General features: G+C 37.0%; 1 protein-coding gene across 1 annotated transcript in view; it reads left to right on the forward strand.

Moving 5' to 3' along the window:
* The window catches only part of LOC124593995, an 81106-nt gene that overhangs the window by 39476 nt on the left and 13686 nt on the right, over positions 1-27944 (forward strand). Inside the window, exons 4-5 of the mRNA XM_047132346.1 lie at positions 2905-3034; positions 26182-26272. Coding sequence (XP_046988302.1) covers positions 2905-3032 — 128 coding nt within the window. The 3' untranslated portion in view covers positions 3033-3034; positions 26182-26272. The remainder of the gene's footprint in view (positions 1-2904; positions 3035-26181; positions 26273-27944) is intronic.

The raw sequence follows: 27944 nt of genomic DNA on the forward strand, positions 1-27944 counted from the left end.
AATGAGTTTATGACTCGTGATATTTTCCCTGACAGACTCAGATATGAAATGGTTATACAAATCCATAAAAGTGAAGCTAAGAAAATCATTTCTAATCAAGACCCATTTAACTTCTATCAGTGTTTTAAAAAATTTCACTTAAATTGTCCACCATCATCATTCAAGATTCATGTCCTATAGCATAACCTGCTAAATGCCTTTCAATCTGTTTATGTGATATATTCTTCACAGCCTAAGCCATATGTTTTCTTGCAAATGGAGTGCTGGTGAATTAAACAAATAAAAACATCATATCAGTATATTGTGAACATTGCCAAGGGCTCTGATTGTGAGAGCCATAAAATTCTCTTTGACAAACTGAAATGTTTTGAGATGCATGACACCTCTTTCATATGTAGGGAGACTTACATCCATTTTAGAAATCAGAGGTTCAGACTAGATGGCCAGTACTTAATTTCAGAAGGCAAAATTCCAGTTCTAATAGACACATTTAAAAGTGAAAAAAATATACAGTGTTCTAGCAGGTACATTTTCCACAAAATCATAGTGTGGAGGGAAGGAAGTGTTTGACATGGAAGTGTCACAGCTTCAAAAGGGAGGTATTGTTGTTTATTGCCCGGTTTTGTAAAATGTTTCGTCTGAACTTCAGTTTGGAGAATGACTCCGGAGGAAAATGCTGCAGAACTGCATGCCGCCTTATTGGTACAACTTGGAGGACTGTGTCGATCTATGGTATATAGTACTTAATCATGTCCAAATGATCAATAAGGCCTCTAGGTATCAATTACTAACAAGAGCACAACACCCTCCCATCCCTTCACACACTGTTGTGTGTGAGGAAGGTGGACCAGGGGACATCTGGAATGGAATATGGAAGAATGACATTGGATTTTCTTCACCAATAAATGCAGGATTTGTCTGACACCTCATGATTGTCATACAAGAGCACAGAATGAGCTGGTATGAATGCATGTCTCAGGCTTGCAGACCCACAGTTTCAGCAGGGAGGTGGATTAGTCATGTATAGGACTGACAGTAACTTACCTCACACAACTGACAGATTGCCAAGGAATATCCATGTATATTACTATGTATCTGTTGGAGCAATGCATATTTTGATTTCACATTTTGTGCACTTTCAAAGAGATTGCCTTTATCTTGTTTATTGTTTTTGTATTTCACAATAAAGTTTTTCCCCCTCCATAAGGTTTATTCTTTCATGTTAACAGAATCTTCCGTTGATTCTTGGTAGAACAATATTATAATAAATGAAAAGCACCAGTTTACTTCTCTTCCAATGTTCTTTGCAAACATTGTAACTTCTTTGGTGATAATACTCAGTAAATGTCGGAAGATGGTTTTGTAAGCCGAAAACCGGTTAACAATAAAAGTAATATTGTAGAACAAAAGCAAACTGGTGCTTTTCATTTATTTATTCTTTCATTTGCTTCTCTCTTTAAATCTAAGCTTACAAATTTTTGCAGATGTGCAGTGTAGAAAAACCTTTTTTGAACAATTTTGTTTATAATTCCTATGACAGTCTAAGTTAGTAGACTATCACTAGTCATAATGTGTTATTAACACGCTTTGCAGAAGTTAACCAGCATTGGCTTCTGCTGTTAATGTACACATTCCACATCCCTGAATCATCTCCTCCATGACGGGATTTATGGAACACAGAAAAGTGAATACAACAGCATTTATGAACCTAAATGTTACATCTTCTGAAAATGTTTGAAATGTCTGTTACATACATGAAATGTTTGGCTAACCAGTGTATTTGCGTGTGTATAAAGATCTTACCTAGCCACATGCATTTTCCTGCAAGTAATGTACAGTTAGAAAGTTGCTGTTTAATATAATTTTTTTGATTCAAAGTACACTTTAGAATGAGTTTTAATTTTATTACAATTATCATAGATTACTTAATAGATTAGGCAACAAACAGACAGGCATTTAACAAATGAGAATGGCGGTAACTTACTGATGCACACACACCCCTCCAATGCTCCCCCCCCCCCCCCCCCCCCCCCACACCCCTCCCATTGTCTCGTTTATTGTCACCTTACACTGACCATATTACTATATGAATTTTTACTAACATTAGGGATCAAACACAATCCATTTAATTTTTTTTGAATGGATAGATAAAAAAAATCTACTCACCAAGTGGCAGCAGAGCACACACATAAAAGACTGTTGTGACTGGCAAGCTTTCAGAGCCAGTGGCTCCTTCTTCAGGGAGAAGGGTTGAAGGGTAAGGAAGAAGGGTCAAGGAAAAGGACTGGAGATGTCTAGGAAATGGGGTAGATTTTGCAAAAGCCACTCAAAACTGCAGGTCAGGGGAGGGTTACCATATGAGATGAGAAGGAAAGACTGATTGTTGGCAGGTCTTTCCTTCTCATCCCATACTGGTCAACAATGTCTTTCCTTCTCATCTCACACGGTATGTCTCCTCTGACCCGTGGTTCTGGGTGGCTTTCGCAAAATCTACCCCATTTCTTAGACATCTCCTGTCCTTTTCCTTCACCCTTCTTCCTCCCCCTTCAACCCTTATGCCTGAAGAAGGAGCTACTGGCTCTGAAAGTTTGCCAATCACAACAATCTTTTATGTGTGTCTTCTGCTGCCACTTGGTGAGTTGATTTTTTATCTATCCATTTAAATAATTTTATCAATATTTGATTGTTTTTATTGTTTCAATCCATTTTAAGCAGCATGTAAATGACTGCAAAGATAATTCATCAAATTCACATGTGCTTCATTTGTGTAAAATGTGCTCACTGTCTTCATAACTGTAATGACTCAAGTTAAAATGAATTGTACCATGCTTTATAAAATGCTGCATGGCATTTCAGTCTGAATTTGGGATGATGTCGTGTCATTTAAAATGTTTTATTTTTCAGTTATGGAAGAGTTGCCCACTAAATATAATGACAAGTTGATGAAGAGTATCTGGGGTTTCTATAACAGATACTCTGTTCACAACCTGAAGACAATTGAGGATGGAAATGTCAGCAAGAGCCAGCAGTAGTTGTAAGTATTCCTTATTGTATACAACATAAATAAAACTACAAATATAGACTGAAAACTTTGGTTTCATTGCTGATATGTAGTTGATACTAAGTTATTAGATGCTCATACACACCATTCTATGGAGTGTTGTGTACAACATAGTCAGTCACTATTTCTGAACAACTTACAGTTGTTGGGAACAAATAGAATGCATCAACTGAATACCACTGAATGTGGCAACTTTTGTGAATGTACCTTTTAACCTTATTAAGATGATAGCTGGAACCAGTTTTCACATAATTAATTACCTCTTGTTTTCTTTTTTATGCGACAAAACCTTATAGAAATTATTACATCATTTCAACAGTCATTAACTTATAGAGTAATGAGATATAATATATGTTGTGGAAGTTCATCCACACAAGCCACCTTTTCATTTATTTGACAAACTATATCAAGAAAACCAGTTGAGGCACTGCCATCTTAACATGTGTAAAGCAAGCTATTAAAAAATTTAAGTGACAAAATATTGGCATCTGATGTTGTCTATAGCTTGTCAAAAGCGTTTGATTGTGTAGTTTACAGCATTCTGTTAAAGAAGCTCAAATATTATGGGGTCAAAGATCTTGTTAGTAACAGGTTTCCATCCTATCTAACTAAGAGGAAGCAGACTGCTGCACTAAGAAACTCAGCATCTACATAATAGGGAACAATCACCACACATGTACCACAGAGCCACAAAACTCATTATTGGTAATTATCTTCCATCATATATCCAAGAAGGGGAAAAAGTTCCCATTGCTGAAAATACCAGTATTATAAACAAACCCAATGGGGTAACTTCAATATTTGAGAATGTAAATAGTATTTTCTTGATAAAACTGGTTCTCTGCAAATTCTGACCCTGATTACATCATTAGAGATAATGCATGAGGTTAAAACAATAAATGAAACAATTCTAAATTCTTAGATGTTTATACTGATAACAACCTGAACTGGAAGTCACATGTTACTCATCTTCTTAAATGTCTTAGCTCTCCATCCACATCCATGTGACTGCTTTCAGACTACTTCACTACCATTCCACTTGAAACAGTGCATAGGACAAAGAAAACACACAGATATTTCCATGGGAGCTCTGATTTCTTTTATTTTCTTACAATGGCCATTTCTCCCTATGTAGATGGGCGCCGCCAAAATATTTTTGCATCTGGAGGTGAAATTTGGTGATTGATATTTCATGAAAAGATTTCATCACAAAGAAAAATGCCTTTATTTTAATGATTTCCACACCAACACACACATCATATTCATGACCCCTCTCCCCTGTTCCACAATAATGCAGAATTAGCTTCCCTTCTTTGAACATTTTCAACCCCCTGTCAGTGCTATCTGATATGGATTGCATACCATGCAGCAATACTCCAGAAGCTGATGGACAAGTGTAGTGTAGGCAGTCTCTTTAGCAGACTTGTTGCATCTTCTGTTCCATCAGTAACAATCTTTGGTTACATTATGGATAATATAATATTTTGGAAATAAAAGTGTCGAAAAACTGACTTACTTTTCCCTGTTTTCATTCACTAATATCTTATGGCATAATATTCTGGGATAATGTGATATTGAGCATAAAAGTGTTTATTGCACAGAAATGTGTAAGGAGGCTAATAATGCTGTCCACTCTGCAACTTCTTGTAGACAGCTGTTAGACAGTTGGTCATGCTGACAACACCTGTACACTGTACAAATATTTAGTCTCACATGAAGCTTATTGTTGACAAACAATCACAGTTTGAAAACAAGCATACCAATCATAAATATAATAAAAGACAGATAAATGGTTTACATTTTTAAGCACACAGTATTAGTGTTGTGCAAGAAGTAGTCACTTATTCACTCAAAAAAATTCTTTGACAACCCATCAGTGATGGAACGAAGAATTTTTGAATGTATAATAAGAATGCTATTTATCCATTCTAAACTCTGTTTGAAGACGCCTCAGAAGGCCCATTGATGGTGTCCAACTCCTGTGTCATCCTCTTTGGCTAGGTGCCACTGAGTGGGAATATGGAGGGCATGTGGTCAGCACACTACTCTCCTGGCCATCATGAGTTTTTGTGTCCAGAGCCGTTACTTCTCAGTCATATTTGATCCTCAGTTGGCCTCACAAGGGCTGAGTGCAACCTACTTGCCAACCGCACTTGGCAGAACTGGATGGTTAGCCATCCAAGTGCTAGCTAGCCAAGCCTGACAATGCTTAACTCTGGTGAGCAGACAGGAACCAGTGTTTTGCTGTGGCAAGGCTGTTGGCAAGTTTATATGTTCACCCACCAAATATTACAAGTATTAAATAATAACACATCATCAGTTGGTATTTTTGTGAACTTTCTTAGTGCCTGATTGTGTAAAAATGTCGCTCTCTCAGAAAGACATAATTTGAATGGAACTGCTGGCTTTACAAACAACTGGCCTGAATCATACTTAACAAAGAGAATGCCAAACATTGTGCTGAATAATTCAAATGATGTTAGAAGAGTAGGAAAATTTTAATGATGAGATGAATCACAAAAGGAGTGCACAAGGCACAATTTTGAGTCATTCCAACTTCTTATACATGTGAATAACCTTCCACTTAACATCCAACAAGAAAAATTGGGACTGCAGACAATATTAGTGTAATAATAATCCCACTGGAGATAAAGCAACAGAAGAAATTATTAATGATGTTTTTCAAAACATTATTCAGAGGGTCTCTGCAAATGGGCTCTCCATAAATTTTAAGGAAAACACTATATTCTATTCTGTAAAACAAAGTCATACCAGCAACAGATGTAGCACATGAACAAGTCAGGGAATAATGTACAGTGCTCCACATTTTTGAATGAACGTATCTGTGTAAACCTGAACTGGAAGAAGCATTTTACTGAGATTCTCAACAATTAAATTTGGCTACTTTTGCTCTTCATGTAATTACTAGTCTTGGAAGCAAACAAATCAACCTCCTGACATATACTTCACATTTCTACTCAATAATGTGTTATGTAATAATTTCCAGGGGTAACTCATCAATTAGAAAGAGTGAGATCACTCAGGAAATGGCATGAAAACATTCCTCAGACCATGACGCTTGCAGGGTGTTTTCTGTAAAACATTTCACGCCATACATGATGACAAAACCTCTGTCCAATGGAGCATAAAATGTGATCCATCCAAAAAGGTCACCTGTCACCAGCCTTAAAATGGGAAATAGCCATGTTGTTGTTAACTACAGGTAAACAGTAAAAGGTGAATGATGCATTTCTAACAAACTAGCAGTGCTGGAACCATTAGGAGGTAACCACTATCTGATTTGGAAGAGACAAATGCCTTGTTAAATATACCCATTGATACCACAGCAACTAATCTGGTAGCTCCTGTACTGTGAAAAATGACCGTGTGTTTGTGCATGTTTCTATTAACAATGTGAAAGCTCCCACTAAACTGAAAACAGGAATGATGAAACTTCCTTGAGTATGGGTAGGTTGTGGTTAGTGAGTGACCAAAGACAAACATTATGTAACGTGAGACACTGAATAAGATGCAAACATTTGGTGAAATGGCTAACAGACTTATCTAGCAATATCGTAAACCAAATAGCACCACATTTTTTTAGAGAGAAACTCAGTGGATTTTCACACAGCAATATCGTAAACCAAATAGCACCACATTTTTTTAGAGAGAAACTCAGTGGATTTTCACACAAACACATCTAAATGGTGGAGTCCTTCTCATACAGTATTAGGAAGATTAATGCACAAACATATGAACTGATGCAGAATTCATAGACTGACAAGAGTCATTCTGTCAGAAGTGGAGAATAGGGCTTTGGAGGTATTTGTGAAGTGCATTTTTGCTGAGATGTCAAGAAGATCCAGGATAGAGAACGCAGATGATTTCTGCTCCTACTAAAATCACCACACAGCTGGAAGAAATCGACATTGCCACTCAGAGACAGTGTGACCATAGTATTTTCTTCTCTGGGGTAAAGTGTTATAGATGTGTACATATGAGTGTCTCATTCATCATATGGAATTCCCAGTAGAACAAAGGACTGAAAAAATATATGCAAAGATGGAGTGCTGCTTGTTAGGAACTTTAAATAGTAGGGAACATAAATTTTTGGTCGACACAGGTGCCCACGTGTCATCTGGACCTCCTGTGTAGAGACAGACAGGTCTCCATGATATATGTTACGTAGGATGAGTGACAATGATCAACATCATTGGGGACAACACTGTTTGCCACATGTTGATGAGGATACTGTGCGATCCTAGGACCTGACTTATTTGATAAACATCATGCAAAAATTTACCTTAGAGAGTACACAGTTGAGCTCAGAGGGTCACTGTTTCCACGAGGTGGAACAACTGCAAATGTAACAATGTCTACCAATTGTGAAGGTGGCAACAAATAAACTGCAGACCCTTGTACTCTAGATCTGTTCACATTATAGTATATCACAAGGAACAGGGAAGTTGGTCTGGGTTATTGTAAGTACAGACCTACCAAAGGTAATATTATGTGTTGTAAGCCACTGGAGAGCAAAGAGGTGTTTTATATGCAGAAGTATAGCGCATGCCAGTGAAATGGTTGTAGATTTTTGGTTCCAGTCAGTTCTGATAATTTTGGCATGGATGGGGTGAGTTTGCCAAAGAGTTTACAGACTGCTAATTTAGATGTCCTAGAGAAGGATGACATAGATAGGTCAAGTGAGGATCTTTGACATAAACAAACTATCAATGTATCTGCATTACATTGGAAGTAAAGTACTTACATAGAAATGATAGGAAGGCAATGGAAGCCTTGTTACTGCAGTTTACCAAGTGGTCCTATACCAGCGACACCAGTCATGCAGCACAGAATACCAACAGAGAACAATGGTCCAGTCTATTGAAAACCGTACAGAGACTTGAGAAGTGTGCAATCACTGATGGGAGAATTTAGTAATCAACAACTGTGTGATGGAATTATTAAACATAGTGACAGCCTGTGGAAAGCAGCCATCATCATGATCCCAAAGAAGTCACTGGATGGCTTTAAGAAACACAAACTTTGCTGTGATTACAATAACCTAATGCAAGAATTGCTAGCAATGTGTATTCCATACCATACATAACAGGGACTCTGGATGGCTTGGATCAGTGCAGATATTTTTCGACAATGGATTTGAAGAGTGGATATCATCAACTAGAAGCAGCACAAGAGGAGCAGCTGAAGATCACTTTTAGTGTCCTCTGGTGCTGTTTCCAGGAATCTTGAATGCTGTTTGGACTTAAGAATTCATCAGCTACTTTCCAAAGACTAGGGCTATCATCAATTTTTTTAGATTAAATGGTTGTTTTGTACACTGATTGTCTTTGCCTAGTTTATTAAGGGGTATTTGGAGCTTATTGTTTGCTTTTAGATGGCTTGTTTTCTTTGTTGGTAAACTATGCCAAGGGATAGAACAAAGTTGCTTTCATTGTAGGTTGTGGTTGTGTTGTTCATTCCATGTAGACTCACCTTTAGAAGGAGGGAGCAGAAGTGAAAAACTCCAAGAAAATGGGTACAGGCCAAGCGTGGGAAGTATTGGTAAGTTCAGAACAAAGAGAAGCCTACCTTCTGATGTCACTGGAAGACTTACAGGGGCTGTCAGAAGAAAAATATTATGATCTGCCCAAGTAGAGAGGTACAGACTCACGCACAGGCATTTGAATTTTCTTGGGGAAAACTGAAGCAACTAAATGTGAAAGGGAATTGTTAGCCTTGCACTGTCATTTCCAGAAAATGGGCACACTGGGTCTACTCAATTTTTTAACCAGAAATAGTAACCATAAATTGTTACAAAAAGGGGAAACTGAAGGGGATGATCAGAATGGAATTGCAGGACAGTGTAATATTAGTAAGCAGTATGACATGTGACATAACTATGTCCACCGGTATGACTACAATTAAGTGATAACAACCCATGTAATATTAACTGGAGAAACTGCTGGAGGTGCTGCCAACTCAAAACCTAATGTTCCTGAATAATACCCTGAACTCACACATCCTTCACTCACTAGATGAACCTGTAGAGACACAAAAAGAACAAATTACAGCAGAGCAAATACTTCATCACATGCAGGAATATCTTGATAAGTAACGTCATAACATTAGAACTATTAGTGTTACATCTTCCAGTGCTACAGTGGTTCTGATTGCAACTTGTGTAATCTACTTTCACTTTAGATGAGGATCTGTAAACTGCTCAGAGTTACCTGTACACCAGATACCTGTCTGCTTGTTTGTTAATAGAGCTAAGCATTAATAAGTGATTATATGTAAACTAGTAGGTAAATTTGTAACTTTATGAAAGACTGTCAGCTAAAATGACATGTTCAATGGGCTTAATGTAGAGTGTAATGTTATATGATTAAGGGTCAACCTATGAGATGTGTGGTTCAGCTCCTTGAGTGCAGAACAACAACCAAACCACAGAGTGTATAGTTATTGATGTCAAATATATATGATCAGATTGTTTAAGAGATATTCCAAGCAGGAAAATCTGAGGCTAATTTTCTAAAGGAAGGGGGAATTGTCATACCCCAGAATAGTATTGCAGGCAGATATTAAATAAATTGTTGAAGTTTATCCCTGGCAACTCCATAGGCCAGGCAGAATGCCAGCAAGTGAGAAACACTGATGAAGCAGCTGCAAATGTGGAAGCTACTGCAACCCTCAGGACAAGCTGAGTGCTCAAGCAAGCAGATGGGGAAAACTGACATCATGACGACATAGAGATAACATCATAATGTGGCTTGCTCAAAGTGTCACAAGAAAGCTCAGATATAATGCAAGAGTAACTATTCAGTTACTCACACAGCACAAAAGGGCATCTGAAAGATGAAGTTGTGACATCCTGATGTGACCAAGAGCGGTGATGAGCTCAGAGAACTGGAGCACATTTGGATATCCCTTCCTGAGAATAATGTCATCAGCATAACTCAATGAGTACTTATACTCTCACTTCCACAGTTTAGTTCTCAGTTGTGATTCAGTGTTACAACTACTACTATCAAGCTGTTTCTGCTCTGCTCTGTCTGAGATCTACTGAGATGACAGTTTTGGATAGAACATCAGTGACAGAGCACCTTGAGTTCCTGCTGCTAATAAGACGAGTACACATTCGTTTGTTACATATTTTTATGAGTGTCAAACAGGAGCAACTTATTTTCATTTATCTGTGTAGTTACTATTTTATTTTTGCAATTTATTGCATGTTTGAGTGTTTACTAGGCACAACCTTTTATTTTAATAACAGTGTAGCAGAACAGCTCAGAGTTGTTAGACTGTTAGTGACAGAGCACCTCCAGTCCCTGGCGAGTACACCATTCATGTGTCATATATTTTGACGAGCTTCAAACAGGAGTGACTTCAGTAATGGATATGAACTGTGATTGCTGTGTACAGATGCGAGCTGAGTTGGTGACCCTTTGCTCACAGATCCAGGCGGTGTTAGCTTCCATCACACAGCTTGAGGCTGCTGCCCAGGGCATCACTGTGGTGGGGTCAGACACAGGGATGCGAGGGACGTCAAGCACGTCCGACATGTCCACCGATCAATCCACTGCTGTGGCCACCCCAGGAACTGCCTACACTGAGATTGATCCCTCACCTGTGGTCGAGTGGGAGATAATTCCAAAGTCTGACAGGCAGCAAAAGACTTCCTGACAGGCCGATCATAGCGCCTCACCTGTTTGTTTGGTTTTGGGCATTCTCTGTGGCTGACAAAGTCTCTAAACTGGATGCAGCCGTCCATCCTCTTCCAGAGGAAGCTTTTCGGCCTGCATGGTCTGGGCATTCACAGAGGGTGGGTTTGCTGGTAGTTGGGAGCTCCAACATTAGGCGCATAATGCGGCCTCTTATGAACATGGCTGTCAAGGAGGGGAAGGAAGCCAGTGTGCACTCAGTGTGCATACCAGGGGAATCATCCCAGATGTGGAAAGGGTGCTTTCGAATGCCATGAAGAGTACAGGGTGCAGCCAACTGCAATTGGTGGCTAATGTTGGTAACAATGACATGTGTAACTTTGGATTGGAGGAGATTCTCTCTGGTTTCGGGCAGGTAGCAGAAATGGTAAAGACTGCCAGTCTTGCTTGCGAGATTACCATCTGCAGCATCATTGATAGAACTCACTGGTCCTTTGGTGCAGAGGCGAGTGCAGGGTCTAAATCAGAGGTTCAGGCAGTTCTGTGACCATGTACATTGCAGATTCCTTGACTTGCGTCATTGGGTGGCGGGTTTCTGGGTTCCGCTTAATAGGTAAGGTGTCCACTACACACAGGAAAAGGCTACTTGGGTACTGGGGGCTGTGTGGAAGGGAGTGAGCGGTTTTTTTTAGGTTAGAGGGTCCCAGGAAAACACAGAAAGGGCATCCATCTGAAAGGGGGCAGGCAAAATACAGCAAGATAGTTGTAGAAACAAGTTGTAAATTGTCATAGCTGCATTGGGGAAGAACTAAAGCTCCAAGCTCTAATTGAAAGCACTGAAGCTCAAATAGTTATAGGTATGGAAAGCTGGCTAAAGCCGGTTGGTGGTGGAGTAGATTACCTTGGAGTGAAATTAAAGTAGATACTTCCTCAAAATAGTATGGGTAGAGGTTATACTTGACAATCAGGCTAAACTATTTACTGGATCATTTTACTGACCCCTGATTCCGAAGATATAGTTGCTGAACAGATCAAAGAAAACTGAAGTCTCATTTCAAGTAAGTAACCCACTCATACAATTATAGTCAGTGGTGACTTCAATCTACCCTCGATATGCTCAAAAAATTATACGTTTAATGCCAGCAGCAGGCATAAAAATATCATCGAAAATTCTACTGAACGCTTTCTCAGAAAATTATTTTGAACAATTAGTTCATGAGACCACTCAAAGCATAAATGGTTGCGAAAGCATATTTGACCTCTTAGCAACAAATAATCCTGGACAAATAGGTAGTATCATGACAAATACAGGGAATAGTGACCACAAGGCAGTTGCTGCTAGACTGAATACTGTAACACTCATAACCATCAAAAAGAAACACAAAGTACACCTATTTAAAAAAAGCTCATAAAATGCACCTAACACCTTTTTAAGTGACAGTCTCCACTCCTGATCTGATCATGTAAGCATAGATAAGATGTGTAGTGATTTCAAAGAGATAGTATTGACGGCAATTGAGAGATATATACTACATAAATTAATAAGTGATGGTACTGATCCCTCATGGTACACAAAATTGGTCAGATCGCTGTTGCAGAAGCATCGAAAAAAGCATGCCAAATTTAAAAGAATGCAAACTCCCCAAGATTGGCAAAGTTTTACAGAAGTTCAAAATATAGTGCGTATTTCAATGTGAGATGCTATTAACAATTTCCACAATGAAACTCTGTCTCAGAATCTGGCAGAAAATCCAAAGAGATTCCGGTCATACATAAAGCACACCAGTGGCAAGACGCAGTCAATACCTTCAATGCGTGAGAACAATGGTGAGGTCACTGATGACAGTGCCACTAAAGCAGAGTTATTAAATACAGTTTTCCGAAACTCCTTCACCAAAGAATATTCCTGAATTCCAATCAAGAACAACTACCAAGATGAGAAACAAAGAAGTAGATATCCTCAGTATAGCAAAGCAGCTTAAATCACTTAATAAAGGCAAGGCTTCCGGTCCCGATTTTATACCAGTCAGGTTCTGTTCAGAGTATGCTGATACAGTAACTCCATATTTAGCAATTATATGCAACCACTCACTCACAGAAAGATCCGTACCTAAAGACTGGAAAATTGCTCAAGTCACACTAATACCCAAAAAGGGAAATAGGAGTAATCCACTGAATTACAGACCCATATCACTAACGTCAATTTGCAGTAGGGTTTTGGAACATTATGAATTACCTCAAAGAAAAAAAATTATTTACACATAGTCAGCACGGATTCAGAAAATATTGTTCTTGTGAAACACAACCAACTCTTTATACTCATGAAGTAATGAGTGCTATCGACAGGGAATGTCAAACTGATTCCATATTTTTAGATTTCCAGAAGGCTTTCAACACTGTTCCTCATAAGCATCTTCTGTCCAAACAGCATGCCTATGGAATACTGCCTCATTTGTGCTACTGGATTTGTGATTCCTTGTCAGAAAGGTCACAGTTCATAGTAATAGATGGAAAGTCATTGAGTAAAACAGAAGTAATATCTGGCGTTCCCCAAGGAAGTGTTGTAGGCCCTCTATTGTTCCTGATCTATGTTATTGACATAGGAGGCTATCTGGGTAGACCTCTTAGATTGTTTGCAGATGATGCTGTCATTTACCATCTTGTAAAGTCATCAGATGACCAAACCGAATTGCAAAATGATTTAGATAAGATATCTGTGTGGTGTGAAAGGTGGCAATTGACCCTGAATCAAGAAAGGTGTGAAATTATTCACTTGAGTACTAAAAGAAATCAGCTAAATTTCGATTAAGTGATTAGTCACACAAATCTGAATCCTGTAAATTCAACAGAACACTTAGGGATTACAATTACAAATAACCTAAAGTGGAACGATTACATGGATACTGTTGTGGGTAGAGCAAATCAATGACTGCGATTCACTGGCAGAACACTTAGAAGTGGAGGTGGAACAGGTCTACTACAGAGACTGCTGACACCATGCTGCCCCCCCCCCCCCCATTCTGGAGTATTGCTGTGTGGTGTGGGATCCACATCAGGTGGGACTGACACATGTCATCAAAAAAGTTCAAAGAAGGGCAGCTTGTTTTGTATTATCACAAAAAAGGGGAGACAGTACCAGAGACATGACACGTGAATTGGAGTGGCAATCATTAAAACAAAGGCATTTTTCATTGTGACAGGATCTTCTCATGAAATTTCAATCACCAATTTTCCCCTCCAATTGTGAAAACATTCTTTTGGCACCCACCTACATAGGGAGAAATGATCGTCACAATAAAATAAGAGAAATCGGGGCTCACACGGAAAAATTTGAGTGTTCGCTTTTCCCACACACTGTTTGAGAGTGGAATGGTAGAGAGACAGCTTGAAGGTGGTTCATCAAACCCTCTGCCAGGCATGTTATTGTGAATAGCAGAATAATCATGTAGACATAGATGCAGACTACAATCTACAATGCAATTGCCAACTAGACCTGATGAACTCTGCTGCTGCCTCATTCTTGCCATCACTGATGGGAAGTCTGTGGTGCCTTACAACACTAGGGCCTGTACAGGCCTCACTGATGGATCTTGGCAAGCTGATAAGCTACATCGTTCCTGGGGAGCAGAGTAATTGTTGCTCCCTGACTCGCAGACAGACCACGACATAGCTCTCCATGACTACGGCCATCTCATTCAGAGCTGTAGGCAGTCTTTCTGGGGAACAGTCTGCATTGTAAAGGAGAGTGCTTGGTAATTCAGTGAGAGGATTGCAGGCCACTGAATAGCACTGGCTGTGTTGCAGTGCTACAGAGTCAGCAACCATCCCTGATGTAGCAGCCATTACTCGAGTGCTCTTTGGCTTACCTGGCTGCCAGCAATATGGGGAAGACAATGCTGTACTTTTTGTTAATATAATGTATAAACTGACAGTAATGTTGCCTTGATGCTTTCAGGCTTTTGACACATCCTCACTATCACATTCTGCATGACATTATCCTGATGACTGTAGACGCTGTGGTCCAGCTGTCTATAGCTCTAATGAATTCTGCTACTAATGACTTCACACTGAGAGATACAACAAAATATTGTTAACATACTCCACCATAAAGAAATTCAGTATGCTTTCTGGGCAATGGTGCTAATGGAAGCTTATGCAAACCTGATGTTAAATTAAATTTGATATAATCAGAAGTGTTTTCAATTTATGTTTGTAATTGTACAAAGGCTGGTCTCTTCCTCTGTACAAAAATTTAATCAGATATATAGAATCCAAAACTAGCATCTCTCCCCAATCCTGCTTTGATGCAATCACAAATAGATTATGTGAACTGAGACTTCTTTCAATACTACCATATGTTTCCATTTTTTGTAACTCATTCTCAACAACAGCTCATTTAGCTATAGGTTCCCAATATGGTTTTGTGGAAAATGGTTAATGCTACTTTAATTGTTGAGTACACTAATATCCTTTGACTTCTCCTGGACTGTTGTTAAAACGTCACTGTGTTCACACAATAAAGATTTCAACTCAGGTTTTTGTTTGTCTGTAAGTCCTGTTTCAGAGATTTCTGCATCTACAAGTTTCTTATATTCTGCTGCATTTGTGTCTAACCGTAGTATACCTCTATCCACAAGTTCTCCTTCTTTTGGAAATTTAATGCTCTTAATCTTATTGACATAACAAGTTACATTTGGTTTAATAAAACTGCCCATTTGGTGCTGTTATGGGAAGTTTCTGTTCTCCCTAGTCAAACCCTGCAATCACAGCTCTTATCCAAGATATTCTTAGTATAAAGTCTTCACTCAGTTCAGGTATAATTAAACATCCATGTGCAAAGGTAACTTCTTCAATAGTAAAAGTGAGTGTAGTTTGATTTTTTACTACCTATTGTGTCTTCCTGTTGCATCTTTTATTTTTAAACCAATTAAATATATAATCTTTTTCATGTCTCAGTTCACCTCACTATCTGTGACTATTAGGTGTCTGCCTTCCCAAAAATCAATCAATACTTTGATAAATGGACTGCATACTTAACCACTTTTTTCAGAACTAATAGTTTCATGTAATATATCACCATAAATTTCTTTGAAACAATGACCTCCAGGTCTAGTGTCACATCTACTATCATCATTACATCATATTCTTTCATTATATTAACATAAACATCATCATTATTACCGTTCTTACCAACAATTTTATCAATACAACTAATTTTGTCTGTTTCACACTGTTCACCACCATGACATTTTCAGATGTGCACTTAATCTTATTCCATCAACAAGAATACACAGTATCACACACACTGATAACCATTTGCCTGAAATTCTTATTTGATTAATAGCATCAGTGGCCACAGGTCACAAAGAAATAATCCACCTTTACCCATTTCATCAGATAACTTACCTTCACTTTTGTATTTGGTAACTAGAATATCATCATAATCTACACATGGTCTTTTACAAGAAATTAAATTACAGTGCTCACTAGCTGCCACACTATCATTAATACTTAAACCTTTGGCAGGGTATTTGGATATCTCTACAACTCTTTTACAGTTACTATATCCTCATCTGTTCTGAATGCTTCTATGTCCTCTTTGAAACATACAATATACAGGGTGATTCAAAAAGAATACCACAACTTTAAAAATGTGTATTTAATGAAAGAAACATAATATATCCTTCTGTTATACATCATTACAAAGAGTATTTAAAAAGGTTTTTTTTCACTCAAAAACAAGTTCAGAGATGTTCAATATGGCCCCCTCCAGACACTCGAGCAATATCAACCCGATACTCCAACTCGTTCCACACTCTCTGTAGCATATCAGGCGTAACAGTTTGGATAGCTGCTGTTATTTCTCATTTCAAATCATCAATGGTGGCTGGGAGAGGTGGCCGAAACACCATATCCTTAACATACCCCCATAAGAAAAAATCGCAGGGGGTAAGATCAGGGCTTCTTGGAGGCCAGTGATGAAGTGCTCTGTCACGGGCTGCCTGGCGGCCGATCCATCACCTCGGGTAGTTGACGTTCAGGTAGTTACAGACAGATAAGTGCCAATGTGGTGGCGCTCCATCCTGCTGAAATATGAATTGTTGTGCTTCTTGTTTGAGCTGAGGGAACAGCCAATTCTCTAACATCTCCAGATACTGTAGTCCAGTTACAGTAGCACCTTCGAAGAAAAAGGGACCAAAAACTTTATTGGCTGAAATGGCACAGAAAACGTTCACCTTAGGCGAGTCACGTTCATACTGAGTTGTTTCCCGCGGATTCTCAGTGCCCCATATACAGACATTGTGACGGTTGACTTTCCCGTTAGTGTGGAAAGTTGCTTCATCACTAAACACAATCTTTGAAACGAAAGATTCATCTGTTTCCATTTGAGCAAGGATAAAATCACAGAAATCGATTCTTTTAATCTTATCAGCTGCAGACAGTGCTTGAACCAATTTCAGACGATAAGGTTTCATAACTAACCTTTTTCGTAGGACTCTCCATACAGTTGATTGTGGAATTTGCAGCTCTCTGCTAGCTCTGCGAGTCGATTTTCCTGGGCTGCGAACAAATGCTTGCTGGATGCGTGCTACATTTTCATCACTCGTTCTCGGCCGTCCAGAACTTTTCCCTTTGCACAAACACCCATTCTCTGTAAACTGTTTATACCAACGTTTAATACACCACCTATCAGGAGGTTTAACACCATACTTCGTTCGAAATGCACGCTGAACAACTGTCGTCGATTCACTTCTGCCGTACTCAATAACACAAAAAGCTTTCTGTTGAGCGGTCGCCATCTTAGCATCAACTGACGCTGTCACCTAGTCAACAGCGCCTCAAGCGAACAAATGTACAACTAAATGAAACTTTATAGCTCCCTTAATTCGCCGACAGATAGTGCTTAGCTCTGCCTTTTGTCGTTGCAGAGTTTTAAATTCCTAAAGTTGTGGTATTCTTTTTGAATCACCCTGTATTTCTCCTCTTTATCAGGTATCTCTGAATCACCGTAGACTTCATATCATTATTATCACAATTATCATCAGTATCTTCATCCCTCACTCTTTCAGCACTGTTTGTACTTAAGTTTTCAATTAACACAATTGTCACATCTTTCTTATCTGGTTCTTTCATTAGCTCTTTAATTCCTAAGTAACAATTTAAATTAGTTAGCATCTCATTTTCTGACAAGTGACAAGCTGCTAACCATTCATGAACCCTGATAAGTCAAATATGTCATCTTCTTCATACTTCTCTTAATTAGATGTGTGTTTATTATCCTTATCTGCAGCTTCCCATTTGATTCATTTAAAACTTTCTTTTTCAACAGACATTACATTAATAAGGTAGTATACACTTTTAAAATAATTACTGATTACTTCACTTGAATCTTTATGTTCTACATTCCTGTTGGTTTATTTATTACTATTCATCCACCCCTAAATTGCAGACCACAAATAGAGTGACTATTAATTTCTCACCATCTGGTTTGTTTTAATATTTTTGCCTCTGCATGTCATTGTGTCTATGGCAATTCCTGTTTGTGTTGTCAAATCCTATACTCCTGCTTTTATCCCAGTCGTTTGTCTGGTGTCTACTTGAATGAAAGTTATTACCGTCATTTGTTTTCTTCTTTCATGATTAGCATCTCCTAAATATTGATTCCCTCCCCTCTGCTGGTAATTGTGACATTGTTCACTCATTTTGTCCACAATTCTGTCTAATTAATTCATAGTGTTATCTGGCCCATACACTACATCCCATTGAATTTCAGCTGGCAGTGGTCTTTTTAAAGAATATATCTGTGTCATTTCATCAAATGGTTTGTCTAAACGAGTTAATTTCTTTATTTGACTTTTGCAAAATTGTATTATGCTACCATGTCTTTCCCTGAAATGTGGTACACTCAAAAATTCACTTTTCAGCTTAGCTTGTACAGTGTCAGACCAGAACATACTAAACTTTTTTGATAACCTGCAGGTGACATGTCTACAGATGAATTTTGATTTGCCCCTGACCAAGCTTCCACTTCCAAAAAAATTTTAAACAACTTGGTTTTCATACTGTCGCTCACACTAGGTACAAAATTTTCTTCATAATTTTGTAAAAAGTTAACTGGGTGTAAACTGCCTTCACCTGAAAAGTTTTTCACAGGAATATTAGCCAGCATGGTACATGAGCTACTGAAAAGATTTCTGCTAACTATATCATTACTTAAATGTTCAAGTTTTTTGGAAAATCACAGAAATAGAATTTTGCAAATTAGATACATTGTTGGTGTTCACTAGTTTATTAGAGTTTATTTGACTAACTATTTTAACATTCTCATCAAAATTACTTTCAACAATAGCTAATTGTGTTCCTACACTTGAGATACAAGATTTTAAAATTTAGTCCATGTTTTTGATTTCAGTACAAACATTTTTTCTGTATCTTTGACTTGTTTGATTTTATTACTCAGCTTTCATTGTGCTTTTGCACTTTGGTTTCTGCAGCCAAAACTCTGGTTTCCAAATCATTATTTTCTGTGCAAGGTTATGAATCACCTGTGGGAATGACTGTTCAAGACTTGCAACTTTCTGGTTCACATGCTGTTCAAGATTAATAGTTGAGTGATTAACTCATATAATTGATTCTATTATATTCTGGAAGTGTTACTGCTTTTAGATTCAATGCTGTTTCATAAACTGAACTATTTCTGCTAACATATTTTTTACATTGTCATCCCTCTGTTTGACTAAATCAAACATTTCGTTGTCTTGCTTAATTGTTTTGTCTAAGTATCTCATGCTGAAAACCCTTTTCATATATAAAAAGCATTAGATTGCTGCCTAGCTCTTCTGCCAATGATGACAGTACAACTGTTTATATGTCAGTGCTTGTAGTTACATGTGGAGGGGCATACATGAAATTTAATATTTGAATTCTGGTACTTATGTAGTTGGTGCACCAGTCTGCTTCAGCTTTCTCAAGCTGTTTTCAAAAGCTGGGCAGTGGGTCATTTAATTATTAAACTGGACACAAGATGTTTCCTGTTTATTTCCAAAAGCTATGTCGTTTCCTCATTACTGCTGTATATCAATCGCAATTTATAAAGACACAACGTTGCCAGGCATCAAAGGATAACAAGCTACTAACTTCCACCACTAACATCTCTCTGACTGACAAAGCACTTTCCCTTTCTTTGTACACAAAAATAGGGTAATGCCACATTTGCTAGTCAATTCAACAATTTTGTTTTAGTAACTTTGATTCTTGCAATTATGCTATTGTTTTGGTCATTAGTCGATCTTTGAATCAATATGTAGAACTAATAGATGTGTTTTAGAAATATAAATGCAGTTGTGCAAAGCTGACTTTTGCTTGCATGCACTAATAAACAGTTAAATATAGTTATAACCCTTCCTGCTTTTCCTCTGAACGTAATATGAAAATTGTAGAGAACTTATTTTACAGAGATTTAGCATTTTTCTATTATGTTATAAAACTGGTTTGATTACAGTTTGGATTATATCTCCTTGCACTGATAGTCATCATCAGATCCAGATCTATGTTATTTCAAGATATGACATCAAAAATTTTAAAAAAAGTCAATTTTTCAAAAGTATGTTCATTTTGTAGGCACATCTTTCCGAAGAGTTTGATATGTAAAACATACATGTTCAAGGAAATGTAAGATATGCTACTTGGTCTTAAGTGTGCCAAAGTGCAGTGCCACACATCTTCAAGCAGCATTCTTCTACCACGCGTCACTGTATTCCACTCTGTGGAATTCAAACATGTATATTTTGTAATGGAAGCCATCAAACCTATATTCAGAATAATGGAAATTAAAATGAGCTGTGGTGCCTCTACTGCTCCTGATCGGCCAGTTTGACATTCTACCTCCCTTAAAAAAAAAAACTCACAATTAATACTGGGTGGGATTGTTTGTGACCAGGAGACTAAGAACTCTTCAGAAAATTCGCACCCTTTATTGCATATTAGCTAATAACTTCCTCATTTGTATGACATAAAATTAAATATAGGAAACATAAAATCAGTAAAGACAAGAGACAAGCAAGACAGTCACATTTATTCAATTCTTAGGTCCCAAAATTGTTTCTTTCTCTGATTTTGCTACAGCTTTACACAGCATACTTTCCTTTCTGCAAAAGAATCTATTACCTCATCAAAGTTAGTCAAACATTTTTCTACATACAAAATAAAAATGTCATTGTCTAATACAGAAAAAGCAGTTAATATGAATTGATGGATTGTACCCAAGACTGGTGTGGTTTCTCGATTTGATTATGTGTATTTTGTCACTATCTGCTACATAAAATGAAACAGGCCTTTTAATATTGTAGTAATTGTAACTCATAACAAATAAGTGAGACTGTCTTGGCACAAATGGTCATTTTTATCTACCTCATTTGCATAAATAACACAACAGAATATAATTCACAAAGTACCAATCTCAACTGCCTATTAGGCCTACTACGAGGAAAAAGTTTTAGGTTAGGGAATAGTTTCACATTTCATTCATATGCTCCAGTTTCTCAAGCATGTGATTGAAAAGTAGTAGTCGTATGACATTTTTGTATAAATTTGGAAACATATTCTTCCACACACTTTCTGTGATTATTCCATTTCTTCTCCTTCCTTAGTCTAACAAACAATCTTGTCATCAGTAATTCTGTAACTATTCCTGTCATTGTCAAAATGTAGTCTCTGGTTAACTTCACTAACCCTGTCAGAATCAGAAGTTCAGTTACCCTGCATTTATTATCCGGTTAGGCATTATTATGTGTTTGTACAAAGCATTTTCCGTGATATTCCAAGCACAGAACTTAAGTGGCCACTAACCGGAGACTGCACAACTAACCCTTAGTAGTATAGAGTTCTGGCAAAAATTTCATTTTCTTAGATACACCGAGAAGATAATATGTAATCTTTCTTACCTGTTATTCCTGTTAATCATTTTTTTCCACTCTGGTAGTCTGAATCTATGGATTTCGCTAAGAATTATAACAATGCTTATCATTCGCACACCCAGCCAACCACATAAAAAAGCAGTGATTGACATTCACCCTTTTGGGTTTATTCAGCTCACATAGTATAGCCCCATCCCCTTTTTGTCTGCGGGACAGTTTTTTATTACTAGATGCGACAGGGTCCACCTGGCAGAGATACAACGTACATTATGCATGCATCCAAAAATCAACTTGTGATTCATAATCAACTTAGAATATGTTCAAAAATGTCCAAAAAATGACAAGGATGCATTTCAAAATCATACGAACTGTAGACAGACCAATGTGCACTGGATGCTAGGCGCTTTGTGAAACAAGTTTTTCTTCATCAAGAATACGAATTTTGCATCCTCTGAAATTGCCACCTGGGGCAGACACCCCAGTCTGACCCCCCCCCCCCCCCCCCCCTCTGGTTTGATACATGCCCCTTACACAACTTTCATACATTTTTGTAGCTTGCATAATATATTTAAAATTTCATTTATTACAGCCAACAATGTCTGTCTGACCTTCCTCTACCACAACTATTCCTTTGAGAATTTGTGTTTACTGTTTTAGAGTTATTCTAATTTTTCACAACTAGATATTCATGCAAGTAATAGGTGTTAGATGAGTTTCATAACAAAGACAAATGTATAAATAGTGTGGTGAATGACTATAAGGCATTTAATACACACAGGTAAGAAGATTAGTTTGCTGTCATAGTTTGCAGATCTATGTTATTATACTGTTTCATGGTTAATTTGACAGGGCTTTGCCATTAGATACAGCTTTAGTTCAGTGACACTGCATAATACAAATAACTTTCTGGACTTTGCATACACCAACTGAAATACATTGGAATGTGAGTTTTCTATTCCCTCAAAGGGACCTATTTATATGTCAAAAACCTTTTTTACTTTAGCAGTCATTATTTTTGATTTATCCTAAGATTTCATTAATACCAAGTCCTCCACTTTAAATTTTGAAAACTTTCTTTTTGCAACTTGCCTTCTCTTTCTTATTTATACTTGTTTTTTTCACACTATTCCTGACACTGACTTCCCTTTCCTGTGGAGACATGATTCTAAAAGCTGGATATTCTATATTTTCTGTATAGAAACTTACTGGTCTTCTGTAATGTGTGACTTTGAAGGGTGAGAATCCAGTGATATATGTTGCAGGCTGCTTCATGATATCTTCAAAATCCTTGACATGTGGTTTTTATTACAGGAAATTCTATAAGGCCTTTCCTTCATGTACCTTTCAGATCGATTGCTGGACAGATGATAAGATAGAGATTAAGATGTGTCTAATTGTGGTATGGTCCATGAAATCCTTCTGTGTCTGAGATGTGAACTGTGGCTCATTATCTGACAGGAAAGTTTTAGGTTCCCCACCTTGCTTTAAATAATCACTGGTAAATTTTGTAATCAGCTGTTTACTGGTTGCTTTTTTGAGTGGGTATAGTTTGATTAGTTTTGAGAGAAACAGTTACAAAAATATAGCTATAACACCCTTTTGTTTTTGAACAAGGTCTACTGTGGTAAAATATAAGTTTTTATCTGGCAATATGCAGCTGTTTTTTGTAGGCTTTCCTGATCACATGATTTGATTAGGATATTTGTGTCATCTGCAAAAAAATACTGTTGTCCCTTTAGTTATTTTATCTGACAAATCATTAACATAAAGAATGAGAAGAATTGGCCCAAGAACTGACCCTTGAGGAGCTCCATATGTAACGTTTTTGTGCATTACTGTAAAAATTACAAATTTTTGTGTTTTTATGTCTTTGTATTTTATTTGAGTGATCTGTTGATGGTCATGCATGTAGGAATGTATCCACTTGTTTGGCAGGCCTGGTATTCTATAATTACCTAGCTTCTACAACACAATATTATGATCAATTACAGCGAATTCTTTACTAAGGTCAAGAAATATGCCAGACATATGTTGCTTATTATCTAATACAGTTAGAATTTTATTTAAGAATGTATAAATAGCTGACTGTGTTGCTCTGCCAGTTCTGAATACATGTTGTGCATTACTCATTATGTTTTCTTTATTTAGAAATGCTGTCAGCCTTCCAAGAAACAGTTTTTCAAGAATTTTGCCAAAGCCTGACAATACTGATACAGGTCTACAGTTTGCAGCTTCATGTTTGTCCCCTTTCTAGTACAGTGGTGTCACTTTTGCCATTTTCAGATTTTTTTGGGAATATCCCACTCATGAATGATGAATAGAAAATATCTGTTAATGGTCCTACGATAGAGGTTACACTTGCTTTGATGATAAAATCAGTACCTGCTGAATATTTATTCAGTAACCTTTTTATAATGAAAGATAATTCCTCAGGTGTTTAGGAGACGTAAATAGGGTTCTTGTAAGAATTTTTGTATCTGACTGGAGTGTATTGCTGTCTGGTTGTGAGTTGTAATGTTTGGTAATCAGATGGTGTGCTACATTAGAAAAGTAGTTGTTAAATTTATTAGCCATTACTGTGGGAATGATTATTTTATTGTTGTTTTCATGAAGTTCTATATTTTCATGGCCTAATGATGTAGTACCTGTTTCTCTTTTGATGATACTCCAGGTTGCTTTAATCTTATTCCTGGAATTTTTTATTTGTTTGTCAATTTCCATTTTCTTTGCTTTTGTTATAACATGTCTAAGTATTTGTTTGTATTGTTTAAAGTAGTTGATAAATACAGGATTTATGGATTGCTTTGAGTATTCAAGTAGGTTCCTTTTATTCTGGCATGATATTTTTATTCCTGTTGTGATCCATTTATTTGATTTGTGTACAGAATTTATAAGTGATGTTTGTTTAGGAAATGCTATTTCAAAAAAAATGTTTGTCTGTGGCCATACATTTATCAAAATTGTCATCTGTGTTGTTTGAACTGTAAATGTCAGTCCAGATTTCTCTTCTCAAGAGAGAAAAAAGTAATCTATGTTTTCATTGTTAAACATCCTGATGATAGCTCTAGTTTTCTGGGCTTTTGTGTTTTCTGGGATAGCGGTTGTTAGTATTTGGGCACTGTGATCACTAAAACCAGTGTTTGCAGTCTGTGTGTTGCAGGTATATTTATCTGTATTTACAAACACCTGATCTATGGTTGTTGCAGATGTAGTAGTTATACAAGTTGCGTTAGTTATAGTTAGTTTTAGGTTAAAGGACTTCAGTAAATCTTTGATTTCATCTTTAAATTTACTGGGTTTAGAGAAAACAACATTGAAATCTCTACATACGATATTTTTTTGAGGGTGCTGAAATCCTCTGACAGCTCTTCCATATGATTATAAAAAACTTTTTTTATCACCATCTGGTGACCTATATACACAGATGATTACAGCATTTCTAGTTGGCAGTTCTACTATTGAGAGTTCTATGTCTCTTTCTTTAGATAAGCTGTCAAATTTGGTTATGTGAGTGAAGTCTCTATATTCTCGAACATATATGCAGCTACCACCATACCTGAGTACTTCTCTACAAAAAGATATTCGATTCTTTAACTGTAGAATTTCTTAATACCAGCAATAAAAGTCACAGATCTTCATCCTCACAATTATCACATTTACTTCACCCTTCCACATGATTATCCTTCAAAGAAAATAGTCAGAGACACAAAGCAACATGTGCATAATATAAAACCAGTCACATATAACAGCAGCCCCACATAATTCACTAACAAGAACAAATATTATACACATATCAAAGTGATTCTTTTACACAAAAAATGACATACTTATCTACATCCTTTGCTTTGAAACTGATCTGAAATTCATAATTAACAATTTCAATGTCATTGACTTCAAACGGAAAAAAGTTCTTTGAAAGATATTAGAACTAATATTCCTGTAATTAAAATTATAAGAAATGTGAAATAATACTTTTGAATTAATTTGTATTGTGCAACAAATTTATGCAGTTTATCAGGTAATCCTTTCCTTAAATCTATTGACAATAACTATATGTAGTTAAAGTTGAGCCTTTGATCAATTCCATTACAGTATTCATTGATAAAGAGAAATGTTTATTGCAGCTACCTACAATCAATAAATAATTTTCAGTTGTATAGGACATTCATATTACAAACTAGTGTTATGAAAATCAAATACACTGTAGAGCTGTCATTGTATTAAAATGGAAATGAAGTTTTTGTCACATATGCATTGTAATTTTGGTGAAACAATAACCTGATAAGATACTTCCGTCAACATCTGTAGAATACACAAATTACATCAGAATTCCATGTAAATTATGATACACATAGCACTCATAATCTTTCAAGATTCTAACTAATGGCCAAAATTTTCTTTATTTCTTTTTCTTTTTAAAAAACAACAAATGGTGACACATGTGAAATGTTCTGTTTGTACATAACACATTCTCTAGTTCTTTTCTCCGTATGTGTGTCTCAAAGAAAATAGAAATTGATACTTCTTGGATATATCTTGACAGAATGACTGCTGGCTCTGGAGGGCAATGGGCAGGCAGCCCCCAGCTCTCTAGTAATGGGGACACTATGTGGTTCACACAATGGACCTAACGTGTAAGTAAATAGTATATTTAATCAAGAAAAATATGTACTTGCAATATCAAAGATTGTAATTGTTCTACGAAGGTGCAGCACAATAATCTGTTCACTATTGTCATTAAATGAGTAATTTCAAGCTTGATGTTATTCATATAAACACGTAGATACTGGTAATGAATGGTGATTAGTACATGAACATTTTAGATTTTATAGATAAAATCTTCTCTTTCATGTTCTTCCTGTATAATAAGCCATACTATAGATGTCCACATCACTGCTAGATCCTCCAATGTATTGTGACCAACATTTTTATTGGAGTTTCAAGAGAACTCTGAATTGTAAGTTCTGAAACCTATTTGCACATTAACATTTAATAATAATATTGTAATATCATTTTAGTGTCGCCCCTTATTTATGGTGAGTTATAACTGCTTCCTTTGCTTTTTAAATTCTAGCTTTATGGTAGAAATGAATGATCTGTTAACTTTTCCTAGACATTCTCAAGCCAAGGAGAGCTCTTGAATATAGCATTTACAAACAAATACATACAGATCTTTATTTACAGGCCTTTAAATACAATTTTATGTAACAACACAACTATGTGCTAAGAACACTTTACCACAAGACAACTGAACTATATGCCAAACAGAACCTATTCAGTGTGTTTCTGTAAGAGCATGAAAAACTTTAACAGGACATAGAGGATGCTCTGCTGAACAATTTGAGGTAGGGAACTTGGAATCGGAGAAGCCAGCTTAAGCGAATAATAGGGATAAAATCACAGTACTGTGTACTTTTTTATTTACATTAATTACAGTCAACTGCAAATATCATCATTGACACAATGAGTGTACCATATGTACTGTATTTTACAAAATGTTCTGAAACTGATGGCCATCAACCTCAATGCAAGCATGACAGTGGCAAACAAGATCCTGATGCACCCTGACAACTATTCCTGGTGTGTTTCAAATCAGATCACAGGCAGCTACAGTTCTGGTAGCTGGTTCCAACTCCGTATCCACTGGAGTCTCATAACAAGGGGATTCAGGCCAGGTGACCATGCAGCCCATGGAATAGGGCCTCCCCTTCCAGTGAGGCAACCAGGAAATACTTCCAAGTAATTAGGCCCATTCGCCTCATTTCCTTGCAGGAAATAAAGAATATACATATAAATAAACAGCACAGTGTGTGTAAACTAGTATGCATGTTAGTTTAAATAAGCTGAAAGACAGTAATGCTAGACAAAGTGACAGACAAGTTTACTTCCATATCTCCTTACGCTGGTTTCCCTGACCCTAGGTTCCCTTCCTCGAATTGTTCAGTGGAGCACTCTCTATGTCCTGCTACATTTTTGCACACATTTATGGAAACATCCTGTACATTGGTTTCTGTCGGCCACAGACAGTTTTTGTAAGAATTGACACACAAAATCTGAGTGTATTCTCTATAGGGAATTCATCCAGGGAAGGAAGGAAATGGTTGATGAGAAGCCAAAATCTAGTGCATATTTACGTTATACTAGGAAATATCAACTGATTTTAACATATCATTAGAATATCACACTCCGCTGCAGAGTGAAAATCTCATTCAGAAAATCATATGATTAAGTGATCATATGAACAATGACTTGAGTCATATCTCAAATGTCCAATGGAATTATGCTCCATAATAATTCATTATTAAG

This window comes from Schistocerca americana, chromosome 2 (assembly GCF_021461395.2).
Source record: "Schistocerca americana isolate TAMUIC-IGC-003095 chromosome 2, iqSchAmer2.1, whole genome shotgun sequence".
Taxonomy (NCBI): Eukaryota; Metazoa; Arthropoda; class Insecta; order Orthoptera; family Acrididae; genus Schistocerca; species Schistocerca americana.